This window comes from Babylonia areolata, chromosome 27 (assembly GCF_041734735.1).
Source record: "Babylonia areolata isolate BAREFJ2019XMU chromosome 27, ASM4173473v1, whole genome shotgun sequence".
NCBI lineage: Eukaryota > Metazoa > Mollusca > Gastropoda > Neogastropoda > Buccinidae > Babylonia > Babylonia areolata.
Genome location: NC_134902.1, coordinates 1135336 through 1150389, shown reverse-complemented (window position 1 = coordinate 1150389; position 15054 = coordinate 1135336). Strand labels below are relative to the sequence as shown.

General features: G+C 42.7%; 2 protein-coding genes across 3 annotated transcripts; both read right to left on the bottom strand.

Annotated features, from left to right (window-relative positions):
• Positions 1–2643: 2643 nt before the first annotated feature.
• On the bottom strand, positions 2644–5817 carry LOC143301024 (uncharacterized). Its single transcript, XM_076615024.1, has 3 exons — positions 5741–5817; positions 4389–4559; positions 2644–3832 (listed from the first exon to the last, which is right to left on the bottom strand). The coding sequence occupies exons 2-3, from the start codon at positions 4548–4550 to the stop codon at positions 2654–2656; spliced, it is 1341 nt and encodes a 446-aa protein (XP_076471139.1). The 5' UTR covers positions 4551–4559; positions 5741–5817; the 3' UTR covers positions 2644–2653.
• A 2506-nt stretch (positions 5818–8323) lies between these two features.
• LOC143301134 (putative methyltransferase-like protein 15 homolog) lies at positions 8324–15014 on the bottom strand. Of its 2 annotated transcripts, none has more exons than XM_076615203.1 (5): positions 14389–15014; positions 12402–12541; positions 11540–11734; positions 10454–10648; positions 8324–9493 (listed from the first exon to the last, which is right to left on the bottom strand). In XM_076615203.1, the coding sequence occupies exons 1-5, from the start codon at positions 14419–14421 to the stop codon at positions 9085–9087; spliced, it is 972 nt and encodes a 323-aa protein (XP_076471318.1). In that variant the 5' UTR covers positions 14422–15014; the 3' UTR covers positions 8324–9084. The 2 variants fall into 2 exon arrangements, with proteins under 2 accessions (XP_076471318.1, XP_076471317.1); XM_076615202.1 differs by having other exon boundaries at positions 14471–15014.
• Positions 15015–15054: the final 40 nt, after the last annotated feature.

The window sequence follows — 15054 nt, the reverse complement described above, 5'->3', positions numbered from 1 at the left end:
GACGAATGGTGACAGAACAGTGAAGTGACAGGATGAACAATACAGGCATCACTTGAAGCCAGGAACATTCAGTATCAGCCATCACTTTCCAGCACTGACACTGTCCAACATCACTATCCAGCACTGACACTGTCCAACATCACTATCCAGCACTGACACTGTCCAACATCACTATCCAGCACTGACACTGTCCAACATCACTATCCAGCACAATCACTATCCAATCAGCACTGACACTATCCAACATCACTATCCAGCACTGACACTGTCCAACATCACTATCCAGCAATGACACTGTCCAACATCACTATCCAGCACAATCACTATCCAATTACCACCATCAGTATCAACCATCTCTACCAATATCAACCACTGCTATCAACATCAACCATCACTACCAATCACTACCTGGGGATATTTCAATCCATTCTGTTTCTGACTAAATAAAAATCTGCCACTGATTATTATTTGTACACTGGGAGATATTTTAATCCATTCTGTTTCTGACTAAATCAAGCCTGCCACTGATTATTATTTGTACACTGGTCAAACTCTGTGGTGGCTGATTCAACCTGTTGCTCAATGCGTTTACAATATAAGCATGCTTCCCTCAGCACAAATGGACTGTTGTTATGCTCCTTCATATTTTTTGTCTCTTTATTGATACAGTTGTTAAACTTTTTCCAGGTGTGATTATTAACGGTATTACAGCTTCTGTTTATTCATGTGCTCTTGTTGCTGCATGTGTGTGTGTGCCACTTGATTATTGTATGGATGTAACATTGAGCAGAAACTTTGTTATTGTATGGATATAACTTTGAACAGAAAGAAAAAATGTGTAAGTGCCTCTAGTTATTGGGCTGATGTTTACTTTGGGATGAAGCGGTTTCCTTTCCTGTGATATCTGTTCATTTCTACACTCCCTGTTTCTTTGTTTCAATTCCTGTGTTTAGCAAAGAAACCCATTCCTGTATTTTGACGCAAGACCAGCTGAGGGCAGCACTTTTGGACAATAAACCATTCCATTTCAATGATCTGTTTTCTTGTGGTGTCAGTGTGTGTGTGTGTGTGTGAGAAAGAGAGAGTGTGTATGAGAGACAGAGAGAGAGAGAGAGTGTGGAAATGGGGGTATAGTGGGGGAGGAATAATATAATATCAAGAGTTCAGTATTAAACAACACTGGTAAACAAAAAAGGGCAAGTCATGTTCAAAATATATACTGTCATAGACCACCACATATTTTATCAAAAGCACTGGTAATACAACAAAGGCGCTGTAGTCAATGATAAAATTAGAGTCTTTATATACAAATCAATCAAAACAGCTGCATTATATACATGTAATATGCAAATAATGTACAAAGCAGATGAAGAAAATTTTGCAGTCCACAGTGCAGTGCGATACAAATTCCATCCTAACTGACATGCATGTCTTCAGTCCTAAATCCACAGAGCACTCTTCAATTTGATACAAATTCCATCCAAACTGACATGCATGTCTTCAGTCCTAAATCCACAGAGCACTCTTCAATTTGATACAAATTCCATCCAAACTGACATGCATGTCTTCACTCCTAAATCCACAGAGCACTCTTCAATTTGATACAAATTCCATCCAAACTGACATGCATGTCTTCAGTCCTAAATCCACAGGGCACTCTTCAATGTGATACACATTCCATCCAAACTGACATGCATGTCTTCACTCCTAAATCCACAGGGCACTCTTCAATGTGATACAAATTCCATCCAAACTGACATGCATGTCTTCACTCCTAAATCCACAGAGCACTCTTCAATTTGATACAAATTCCATCCAAACTGATATGAATGTGATACAAATTCCATCCAAACTGACATGCATGTCTTCACCCCTAAATCCACAGAGCACTCTTCAATTTGATACAAATTCCATCCAAACTGACATGCATGTCTTCACTCCAAATTTCACAGAGCAAAGAATCCTCAATGTGATACAAATTCCATCCAAACTGACACGCACATCTTCTTCACCCCTAATTCAAAGAGCAAAGAATCTTCTATGTGATGCAAATTACATCCAAGCTGACATGCATGTCTTCACTCCTAATTCCACAGAGCAAACAGTCTTCAATGTGCCCTCAGGAACTCAAGGTCACACAGCAGAGGCCAGTGCCCTCAGTGACTCAAGGTCACACAGCAGAGGTCAGTGCCCTCAGTGACTCAAGGTCACACAGCAGAGGTCAGTGCCCTCAGTGACTCCAGGTCACACAGCAGAGGTCAGTGCCCTCAGTGACTCAAGGTCACACAGCAGAGGTCAGTGCCCTCAGTGACTCAAGGTCACACAGCAGAGGTCAGTGCCCTCAGTGACTCAAGGTCACACAGCAGAGGTCAGTGCCCTCAGTGTTCACACTATCTCACACCTGCTGACCACAAGGAAGCCCTGTCTCACTGTCTGCCGCCTTCTTTTTATTTTCATTCGTCAGGTGGCGCTGTCTGCCTTCTGCCTTGCAGTGTGGGAACAGCTGCCTGGACTCTGCCTCTCTCTGCGTCATGCTGCTCTTCCCATGAAAATCACTGCGTGAGGACTTTACAAAGTTTTGTACTTGGGGGGGGGTGTGTGTGGTGTGTGTGTGTGTGGGGGGGGGGGGGGGGGGGGGGGGGGCACCACTCTGCTATTTCTGTTTACAAGTCAGTTGTTTTCTTTTCAGACGTTGCCTCTGCCTGAAGGTGAGGCTGTACTCAGTCTCTGGAGTGTCCGACACCAAAATCTTCCCACAGCCTCGTTTCCCTGGCGACGCTGGCTGCAGGTACCTCATGGCCTCTCTCACCTTGCCCTGCAGTCGCCGAGATCGCCTCGGTCTGTCTCCCTCAAGGGATCCTCCCCCTGCTGGGCTTCTAGCAGTCCTGGGTGTTGAGGAACTCCTTGTGGAGGAAACACTGCCAGCCCAGCGGTCATCCTCGCAGCGTGGAAGCTGTGAGGCACGTCTGTTCAGCGACAGGTCGACAGCATCGTCTGAAGGGCTGGGAGCAAACAGCGCCACCCTCAGCGGAATCGGAGCCACTCTTGCAGTCAGTGGGGTGTTACTGGAGGACGGTGAGGCACTGGAGGTGTCCAGGGGAGAGGACAAAATGCCAGAATTGTACCCTTTTTTCCCCTTCACTCCCTGCTCATCTGAAATGATGTGTGAATTTTCATCTTCACAATGAAAAGAATTCCCTTCTGATCGCAAGGCGGTGAAGTTTTGGGACGGTTCCTGTGGTCTCTTTGTGCGATCTGAGGGGGCGGGCTGGTCCATGGAGGAATCAGGGGACAGCGACTGTCTGCTCCAGTCCAAGGAACCGAGGGCCAGAGACAGGCGATGACGAAATCCCACAGACTGCCTGGAAGACCTCCTCCTCCTGACTGATTCTGCACAGCCATAGTCTTCTTCACCACTGACATGGCTGCTTCTGGCAGCACGTCTGTCACCTCTCTTGCTGCTTCCCTCCTCAAAGTGAGAAAGACGCCTCTTTTCCTCACTCACATGACAAAGACGCCTCTTTTCCTCACTCACATGAGAGAGATGCCTCTTTTCCTCACTGACACTCACATGAGAAAGACGTTTGTTCTCTACAGGTTCTGACAACTCTCCACACCCTGCTGCCTTTGGGGCCGGCTTTCTTTGAGATGTGGATTCATCACCGACGAAGCGAAGAGCTGGAAACTTGCTGCGGGAGCCATGTCCATGAGTTCCAGTCCCAGGGTTCTCCTTGGTGGATCGGTCGCCATGGTTCCTGCTGATGTTTCGTCGTTGACGTGTCTGGCGACGTTTTTCAACAGACAGAGCTACCCCCCCAAACTGTGGCGACACCTTGAACAAGACAGACAGGACTTCACCACTCATGTCATAGCCACTCAACCCTAACCCTAACCCTGATCTTGAACAACAAGACAGGACTTCACCACTCATGTCATAGCCACTCAACACACTGACTGTGCAACAGGAAAAAACCTTGACCTTTCATCTACAATTTCAGCAGGGATCATGTCACTATGGCCAGTCACTAAACCATGTTTGATGAACACTGGGTGAAAATTAGTCATTGCAAATGCAAGATAGGAGTTCAATTCTGCTCTTCTGTAATGAATTGCAAAATAGTATCCTTGACCTTTGATCTTGCTTATCACATTATAGGAATGGGTTACTGGAAAGATGTTATTCATACCCACCATCCCACAATGTTTGATTCCAATAACACAAAATACCAACATCAGTTTACAATAAACACACATCTACCCACACAAACGCACACACAATCACACACAAAGTCAGGATGATTACAGGGACACATTTTGATTACATATGTCAAAAAAGGAAGGGATAATCTAACACACACACTGAAAACAAAAGTCTGCAGCTGACTGACCCAGGGGATGGTGCAGTGGCTGTCCACAGGAACGGTCAGCGCAGTGACTGGGTTGTCAGCACACGGTACTGGGCTCAGCGGATGACGCGGATTCTCCACTGGACTTTCTTCGAACGCCAGGGATCGTTTCCTGGGATTTCCTTTCCTTTTGCGCCTCCCCATTCCTTGCACCTGGGCATGATGATGATGATATGATATGGATACTTATAATTATGATCAGTCACAACCCACTGACTTTGCAGCTGCAACACATGCCACTTGTGGCTAAGGTATGATCATAATCCATGTATGTAGGCACTAGTGGCTAAGGTATAGTCATAATGCTTGTCTGTAGCCACTGGTGGCTAAAGTATAATCATACTGCATGTATCATGTATGAAACCACAAGCAGCTAAGGTATAAGTTATTAACCATAATGCATGTATGAAGCCACTAGTGGCTAAAGTATAATCATAATGCATTTATGAAGCCACTTGTGGCTAAAGTATAATCATAATGTATGCATGAAGCTACTAATGGCTCAGGTATAATCATAATGTATACATGTATGAAGCCACCAGAGGCTAAAGTATAATCATAATGTATGTATATAGCCACTGGTAGCTAAGGTATAATCATAAAGCATAGTATAGTAATACTATTAACATTTACTCTACATTTCTTCCATTCAGTTTCATTTCAATGACAGAAAAAGTTAACATTGTAACATATACTCTACATTTCTTCCCCTCTTGAATGCTGCAAAGAAGGTCAATAAAAGAGTGGATCCGGGGAAGAAATGTAAAGTACATTATGATGATAATAAATGGTCAATTGATAAATCCAAAACCAATCTGCATCTTTTTCGAAATGAAAGAACACTGGGGAAGAAATGTGGATATTGGAAACAAAAGCTTTATGAATAAAATGTAGAACCAATAAAATGCATAAACAACACATTAATCAAACAATAAATGAACTGACAAACAAATTATTAAATCTTTTTAGCGACGTGCAATGTGCCCTATTATTGTTTCTTTGGTATTACTTTGTGCAGAAAAATATGTCTAATTATTGTAAAACTTTCAGGGTCTTGGGCGTTGGAAGGCGCTATAGAAATTTCCATTATCATTATTCAGGACCACGCCTCGACCACACCACCCTTCACGGAGAAAGACGATAGCCATGAATAACTTTACTGGTTAAACTCACGATATCTAGGATATCGAAAATGCAAAATATCGCAGATCGCTATTTGTTCCGTTGTCCACGTTCAGATGCCAGGAAAGTAATTCTATAACTATATCAAAATTTCTATCGTTCAGAAGCAAAACTAAAATAAAGCTGTAACCAGCAATACTGGGTTTATTTACCTGAACACAAACAATCACATCCAGGAGTCATTACTCTGATGTTGAATCGTCCGCCATTGCGCTCAACCAAGGTACGTAACTCTCTCTTTCTCTCCTGGATACATGAAAAAATAATAGGAACGAAAAAGTCAAAGGTGTTGTTATGTTTATTTTCTTTGTTATGAAAAGAAGACAGTGTTTTCTTAAAGCTCAAAGCATCTTTTTTTTGTTATTTAACAAGAGTCAAATTATCATAATTGTGTCAACAATATATATATATATATATATATATACACATACATACATATATATATATATATTGTTAGACACTTCCCATATTGAACCCCGCCTCGAAATGCTGCATCAGTGCATGCAAATCTGTTGTCATTTTGCGTTCTGTTCGCTGTTCCAATTCTGATTATCGATTCCTGTAAAGCCTTCCCCAAACTCCAAATGTGTGTGTATGGTATATGCCCATACGACAGTCAACTAAAAACACCACCACCAAAAACCCCACTCATTCATTCTCTGTTTTGTTTCTTTGTTCTCATGTGGTGCGGTGGCCCAGATACAATATACTTGACTAGGAAGCCAGCCTACACAGGTTCAGCCTCCCCCCCCCCCCCCTCCCCGCGCAGGTGGTCCTGGTTCAAGTCTTTTGGGTGGGAGTTTATACCAAGGTTCAGTGAGCAGCATACACTGTCAGTGCGAAAAGGAACCCACAGCAACTGATGAGTCCTTCTTCTTCAAGTCTGCATGGGCTGCAAGTCTGTTTATTCACTCAGAACATGAGGTGGGCCTAATATGTATGACCACTTTTGTAATCATGTTTGCAAACTATTTAGGTATTCATACTGTTTTGGTGCATGCTGTTGAGTCTGCTTGTTTTTTTCACAATCCACCCAGTATTGATATTATTGGATGTTCAGTGTGTTTGTGTGGTCCTGTAACTGAGACACGCAAGATGAAGGGCACTGGCAGATGTTCAACCTTAAGAGCAGTTTCAGATTCTTTACATGGCTAAAAAAAATGCTTTCACATCACCATAAATTAAGACAATTACTTCATTAATTTTTCACCAGATGAAGTGAATAGAGTTTGGTGATTTTTTTTTTCTTCTTCTTCATTGGGCTGCAACTCCCACATTCACTCATATGTACACAAGTGGGCTTTAATGTGTATGACCGTTTTTACCCCGCCATGTAGGCAGCCATACTCCGTTTTTGGGGGTATGCATGCTGGGTATGTTCTTGTTTCCATAACCCACCAAATGCTGACATGGATTACAGGATCTTTAACATGCGTATTTGATCTTCTGCTTGCGTATACACATGAAGGGGATTCAGGCACAAGCAGGTTTGCACATGTTGACCTGGGAGATCGGAAAAATCTCCACACTTTATCCACCAGGCGCCGTTACCGAGATTCGAACCCGGGAGCCTCAGATTGAAAGTCCAACGCTTCAAACACTCAGCTATTGCACCCGTAATTTTTTTCCCCTTAAATGTGAGAAAATAGCTTGCAAACAAATGGAGTCAAAAGTCAAGACTAAAGTGCTGAACTTTGTTCTTTTAATGACAAAAAAATGACAATTATCTAAACAGGAAAGTGTCAGAAAAAACCTGAGAACCAGCTGCCATGGTGAAGTGGTTAGAGTCAAGACTAAAGTGCTGAACTTTGTTCTTTTAATGACAAAAAATGACAATTATCTAAACAGGAAAGTGTCAGAAAAAACCTGAGAACCAGCTGCCATGGTGAAGTGGTTAGAGTAGCGGACTTACAGCTGGGAGGATGTGGGTTTGATTCCCAGCAGAGATGGATTATTTGGCCTGTGGCCGGCTCCTATCCAGAGTCGAGTACGTTATGGGCTTAAATGGGAAGACTGGGACCACACCGTTGAGTATCATCCACTTCACAGATGCGTCTTTGGGTGTGTTGCTCAAATTTCCTGACCAACACTGCAAGTGTCTGTATCTCTCAGGCCAGGTTAACGCCGGGAATCATCCTGGAAGGATACAACCTTGTCATGTAGTCCCAAACCTAAATGGACCTCCATAGCACAATCATCATCATCACTCTCCTCCTCCTTCATCGTAAAAAAAAAAACAACAAAAAAACCCCACCACCAAAGGCTGTGGTCTTTAAGCCATGCTGTCATGGTGACCTCTGTTTCCATCCCCCTCCACTTCCGTACTAGGGGCGAGTCCTGTTGGGGTCTTCAGTTCTGGCAGATTCATGTCATGGGACTGTCACTGGGGGGTGGGGGGGATGCTCACTGTCTGGCTCTGCGACTAAGCCATTATTGTCATCAGTAGGGGGCTTAGTCCATGGCGTCCTAAGTAAATTAAATCAGAACAGTCACTACTGAACACCACCACCAAAGTGATTCAACTGCAGTGCAGGGTCTCCTCTGGTGTGTGGCCTCCTGGTGACCTTACATCAATGGTCCCCTGTGAACTGCCGGTGCTGGGACCACAGTGGGACGAATCCAGGTGTGGTTGTATGGGGGGGCGGGGGGCATTTGGAATGAGTGGTGTGGCAGGAATGCCACTGAAATGGCACAAGTCACTGGACAGCAAAAGAAAAAGAAGAATAAAGAAGAATAAAACGTGAGTGTTGTGGACAATCTTCTTATCCATACAGCATTCTTTATTCATGAAATGTGTACAAACATCACAAAATTATGTCTAACTTTTTACACATTTCCATAATTGCCTAAGTCAATAAACTTGCAATAAGTGTACCTCTGTGGCTAACAACCCCTTAGAACATCAAGTGTCTCTTTGTCACACAGCAAAACAAAGACATTCAACAAAGGGACAGAGAAATGGAGAGGGATGAACAAAAAGCATATCACACAAAAAACTTGATAATTTTATTAGTCATGTACAAGCAGCCCCTCTGAATCAGTTGGGCATGTGCACGAATGACAAGTGTGAAAACGCTTTGATACGTCTCTTCACAGGTTTCAGTTCTTTACAAATACTTTATTGACACTATAACTGTTGGAAAAGCAGAGGCAATTTGCTCTGAGCACAATGTAGCTGTAAGAAACCATTTCTTTATGTGTAAAACACTACCACTCACAAACCATACTCAGCAACCAGAATGTAAAGACAAAAAAACCCAAAAAAACAACAGTACACAAAGAAAGAACCCAGCACGGCTACAGCTGGAAAACTGGAAAAAAAAAATGTAAATGCGGCAAGCAACATGTTCATGTCGCTAACATGCTCATGACAAAGGTTTCACAGAGAGACACATTCTAATTCAGAATTTTCTGTCCATCATCAGAAACAAAACACACAATTTTCTTGAAGCTGTCTCATCAGTCATATTCCAGTCACATGAGAAACTTCCAGCCACTACAATTTGACAGCGGCTCTGAGCTTGGCTGACCGAGACCGAGGGTTGGCATCCACTTCCTGAACGGACGGAGTGAGGACCTTCTTGACCAGCGGCCTCCACCTTTTGTCCAGCAGAGGGGTCACGACCTCCAGAGGGTGGATGTGGGCGGAGTTCCGGTGGTGGTCGCTGAGGGTCATGTTGGCCTGAGCGTCCATCTCAATGCCATGAAAGTGACGCTTGACGATGCGGTCTTCCAGTGAGTGGAAGGCGATGACCACACAGCGCCCCTGGGGACGGAGGTACCTCCACGCCACCTCCAGTCCGTTGTTCAGTTCGTTCAGTTCGTTGTTGACGAAGATTCTGAGAGCCTGGAACACTCTGGTGGCTGGGTGGGCGTGTCGCTGTAGCTTGTCTGTCTTGAAATTCCTGAACAGAACAAACAGGTGGAACTGCAATCATATTCCAGATTATATATACCTCCACACAAACACTTACGTATACCTACATAACTTGCAACATTTTAGTTTCTTCTCCTGAACACAAGCTGAAGTTTCTGAACAAGACAAACGTGTGACATTGAAATCATACTTGTATATTTACACATACAATTTGCAACATTTTAATGCACAAGGGTTTATGACTTTGAAGGAAATATATTTGAATGTACCTGAATTAAAACACACACACACACACACAACAACAACAAACAAAGCAAACAAACTAAAAAGCAGACAACAAAATAGGATATTTTTCCAGAGAAAAAATGGATTATCTTTCCCGACTGTGCCAAACAAAAAAAAAACCAAGTCACTAATTTCCTGCATTCTCTTTCAATAATTCTCATATATCCCAGACTTCCATGTGGCTGAAAAATCACTTCAAGTTCCGTGTCCACGTTTTTGATTCACAATATATAGAACACCAATGGTGAGGCCCCTTAGTTGCCAAAATGACTTTTATCAAAACATAGAACACCAATCGTGAGGCCCCTTAGTTACTAAAATGAATATACAACACCAATCGTAAGGCCCCTTAGATACCAAAATGAATATAGAACACCCATCGTGAGGCCCCTTAGTTACCATTTCCTGTTGAAAAGAAGAGACCCCAGTACCATATGAATGACACGGATGCACACACACACACATACACACTGATAAAGATATCTATCATGAAAAGTAATCAACCTTAACAGAAACCATAAATTCATTGTTTTCTGTCCAAATCGTCCATTCACAGATTTAACCAGTGGAAATGTACTGCTGCTTCTGTTCATCAATTTCATATTGCTGATTACTTACTCAATTTGCTCTGTTTATTTTCCCTTGAATTTTCATTTTCCAAAATGCCCAGAACCCAAACCGACGGAGAGAGTCAACCTCTCACCCTTCAAACACAGTGTCCACAATCTCCGCCAGCTGCCTGGTGCCAGTGATGCTGCCAAACGCGTAGCGAGCTTCCACAATGGCCTGTGCAATGGAGCGGGCGTGTCGCTCCTCTCCATATCCTTTCAGGATGATGCTGAGGTCTCCGGCACTCAGACAGTTCACAACGTCTGCTGCTGTCGGGCTCCCCGGGAACCTGCATGCATTGAACATGGGATGGTACTTGTGAGAACAACTCTGATCTGTCACACAGCAAATGGAAATGTACTTGTGAGAACAACTCTGATCTGTCACACAGCACTCAGCAAATGGAAATGTACTTGTGAGAATACTTCTGCCTCTGTCACACAGCACTCAGCAAATGGAAATGTACTTGTGAGAATACTTCTGTCTCTGTCAGTGTCACACAACACTCAGCAAATGGAAATGTACTTGTGAGAACAACTCTCTCTCTGTCACACAGCACTCAGCAAATGGAAATGTACTTGTGAGAACAACTCTCTCTCTGTCACACAGCACTCAGCAAATGGAAATGTACTTGTGAGAATACTTCTGTCTCTGTCACACAACACTCAGCAAATGGAAATGTACTTGTGAGAATGACTCTGATCTCTGTCACAAATTCTTCACACAACACTTAGCAAATGGAAATGTACTTGTGCAGACAATTGTCAAAAATTCCTCACACAACACATATAACACGAAAACGGGACTTGTACAAACAACTCTAGCCACAGTTATAAATACCTCACAACACACACAGCACATTACTGGAGCGAACATCTCTCATCTGAAATATCTCATACAGCACACACCACATGATAAACGTACCAAAGAAATTCCTCAAACACCACATATCAAACAGTATAATTGTGTGTGCAAACAACTGCCATTCACATAGTCCTCAAATTCACAGAGAAACAGTGAATTGTTCAGAAGCTCAACTCACAGTGAAGACACTGCAAGCTGAGATGAAGACCGCAGGTGTGGAGAAAAGAATCCCTTCACACCAGCATCACATGCCAAGGCATACACACGAAGACTACATGCACACACAGACACACACACACAGAACATCTAGCAGGACCTGTCACCATCCATACGCATGTCCAGCGGTCCGTCAGAGCTGATGGAGAAGCCACGATGAGGGGTGTCGAACTGCATGGAGGACGCCCCCAGGTCAAAGAGAAAGCTGTCCACTGAGCCCTCCTCCACCCCCAACCTGGACAGGTGCTGGGGCAGCTCTGAGAACCTCCCCACGACAGGAATCACCCTGGACACTCTGCACAGTTCATTGGTGACAGATTTTGGGTCACTTATGACATCATTTACAGCTGAACGATACTGTACAGTTCAGACCACTACATACCACTACATCAGCAATAGATCTTGGGTCACTTATGACATCATTTACAGCTGAATGGCACTGATACAATGAAAATGTTTTTGTAATTCTGGAAAATGTTAGTCTGTTTGCACCAACTTTATTTATTTGTTGGCTTTTTTCTTCTTCTAAAATAGTTTTACAGTTATTTTGTTCTCTGTGTGTGTCCATGTGTGCAAGCATGCAAGTGTGCAAGCATGCATTTGTTGGTTAACTGACTTTGCAAAACCCAAAAAATGGGTGTGACAAATTGCTTGTTCAATATCCTTATTCCCTAAGAAGGCAATTGAAATAAAAATGTTAAAAGATGTATGGAGTGGGGTCTGCCAAACTCACATTGTAACCAAAGTACAGCCAGACTCACATTACAACCAGAGTACAGCTATAACTCACTGTAACCAAAGTACAGCTATTACAACCAGAGCACAGCCAAACTCACACTACAATCAGAGTACAGCTTCAACTCACAATGTAAGTAACCAAAGTGCAGCCAAACTCACATCACAACCAGAGTACAACCATACTGACACCACAATCCTAAGTACAACCGTACTGATGCACTCACCCCCTGACTTCCAAAGCCAGTGATTGTGACAGGCGGTGCGCCAGAGGGTCACGGTCAGCAGCAATCAGAGTGACACCTGGGGCGTGGTGCAGAATGCTCCTCGAGTGACCCCCTCCTCCATACGTCATGTCCACCACTGTCTGGCACAACACACACAGCTCACACATCAAGACACAGCACACATCAACACAACACAGCTCACATCAAGACACACAGCACACACATCAAGACACAGCATACATCAACACACACACAGCTCACATCAAGACACACAGCACACACATCAAGACACAGCACACATCAACACACACACAGCTCACATCAAGACACACTGCACAGACACATCAAGACAGCAAACATCAACACACACGGCACACATCAACACACACAGCACACACAGATCAAGACACAGCACACATCAAGAAACACAGCACACATCAAGACAGCAGTATCAGTATCAGTCACTCAAGGAGGCGTCACTGCGTTCGGACAAATCCATATACGCTGCACCAAATCTGCCAAGCAGATGCCTGACCAGCAGTGTAACCCAATGCCCTTAGTCAGGCCTTGAGAGAGAAAAAAAAGGATAATAAAAAATGATTTAAAAAAAAAGAAGAAGATAATAATATTTAAAAAAAAATATATATATATATAAATATAATAATAATACAAGACAGCACACATCAAGAAACACAGCACAGACACATCAAGACACACAGCACACAACATGACACACAGCACGTCATGGCACACAACACAGCACACATCAAGACAGCACACATCATGACACACAGCACACAATACAGCACACATCATTACACACAGTACACAACACAACACACAACAAGACACACATCAAGACACAAAGCAGACACATCAAGACAACAGGATCAAAGAAGAGTGAGGAAGAGGACATCAGGAAAGGATGGAGCAACTGGCAGGTTTATGTGTACATACAGACATGGCTGACTAAACCCAGTGGGTCCCTTCCAAGACAGGACTTCCAGTTCATGAGTGTCACAATGGAAGATAAATCTAACTATAAAGACAATCAGAATCAAAATTATTTAATTATCTCGGAGAAATTAAGAGTGACGAAGTCTGTGTTGAATAAAGCTTACAACATAATTTAGATGATAGGAATAATTAAGAAAGCATTTACCTATTTAGATAAAAGATATATTTCTTAAACTGTATAAAGCATTAGTTAGATCACAAGTGGAATATGGTAATATTGTGTGGCACCCATACCGCAAGAGGCAATCTATAGCTATAGAAATGGTACAAAGAAGAGCAACTAAAATATTAAAAGAATGCAAATCTATGAGCTATCAACAGAGACTTATATACTTTAATCTGCATTCATTAAAGGGAAGAAGGCTAAGAGGGGATTTAATAGAAACATACAAAATGTTAAATTGCTATAATGAAGTCAATGTGAATAATGTTTTTAGAATGTCAGATTATGAGAATACAAGAAATTCAATGATGAAAATTTGCAAAGAGCACTGTAATACTAACCTAAGGAAAAATTCATTAGCTAATAGAATTGCACAATTATGGAATGCACTACCAATGGAAACTAAACTTGCACAAAATACTAATGTGTTAAAAAATCTCCTCGACATGAACATCAATTTAAAAGAAAATTTTACTGACTTTGATGAGTGATTTCCAGAACATGTAAAAGAAAACATACATGTATCCCACAAATAAAAGGAGACCAATATTGAAGGGGACATAAAAAAGGCTGTGAGGCCTAGGCAGTCAAATGCCAGTCCCTACACTACTACTACTACATAATACAAGCAGAGAAAAAGATAGCTGTACTTATACAATAAATGAATAATACATGGGTGTGTTTGACTATTATCAGTTGTGTGAATTATTCTTTTGTAAAGTGCCAGAAGCAGATAATCTGGGCAGGGACTTTAGAAACCTTAATTAAGACACAATGTCAGGATGATCAACAGTCCCATCATATTACTTGTTCTTCAAGACGTTTCTGCTGTCTAGACATCAGTGCATGTTTCAATCACACACACTGAATGAGCAACTGGCCGATGTACCTGCCCTTCACTGGGTTTCAACATGTGTAACACCTCTTGCGTCATGACAGGTATGTGTTGAGGGGGCTGTTTTTCGTTACACGCATCACTCTTGGCATCGATTGTGTGGGTCGACATAGCAGCCCTCTGCGAGGTCCATCCCAGAGCCTTTGGTATCTTCTCCCTTTCCACTAGCTCCCGTATACCGCGCCTTTGTTTGAAAAGGGCCTTAACGTGTCTTCTTAAACAATACGACATACCGGAAATTTTTTTTAAAAATCCCAACAAAGTTTTTTTTTTTTTCCTTTACTCAAAAACCAGTCAATGTTTTACAAGTCGTGGCAGCTTCACTTGATGCAGTCTATGCATTGACTGCACACTGATAATGTGAGATACAGCCACAATGCTGATCGAAAACAGTCACAGTGCCTGTCGCCTCTGAAAGAATGGGTTTGTTTCAAGAAAAACCTGACAATAATTTGGCGTGGCTTCAAGTTCAGAAAGACGATGAGTTTCAGAATCTGCGTAGAGTCACGCCGTGAGAATGTCGTGAGCGTGGGAGTTGTTTCACTTTGAACACAAAACGGAAATACAAACGCGCCCTC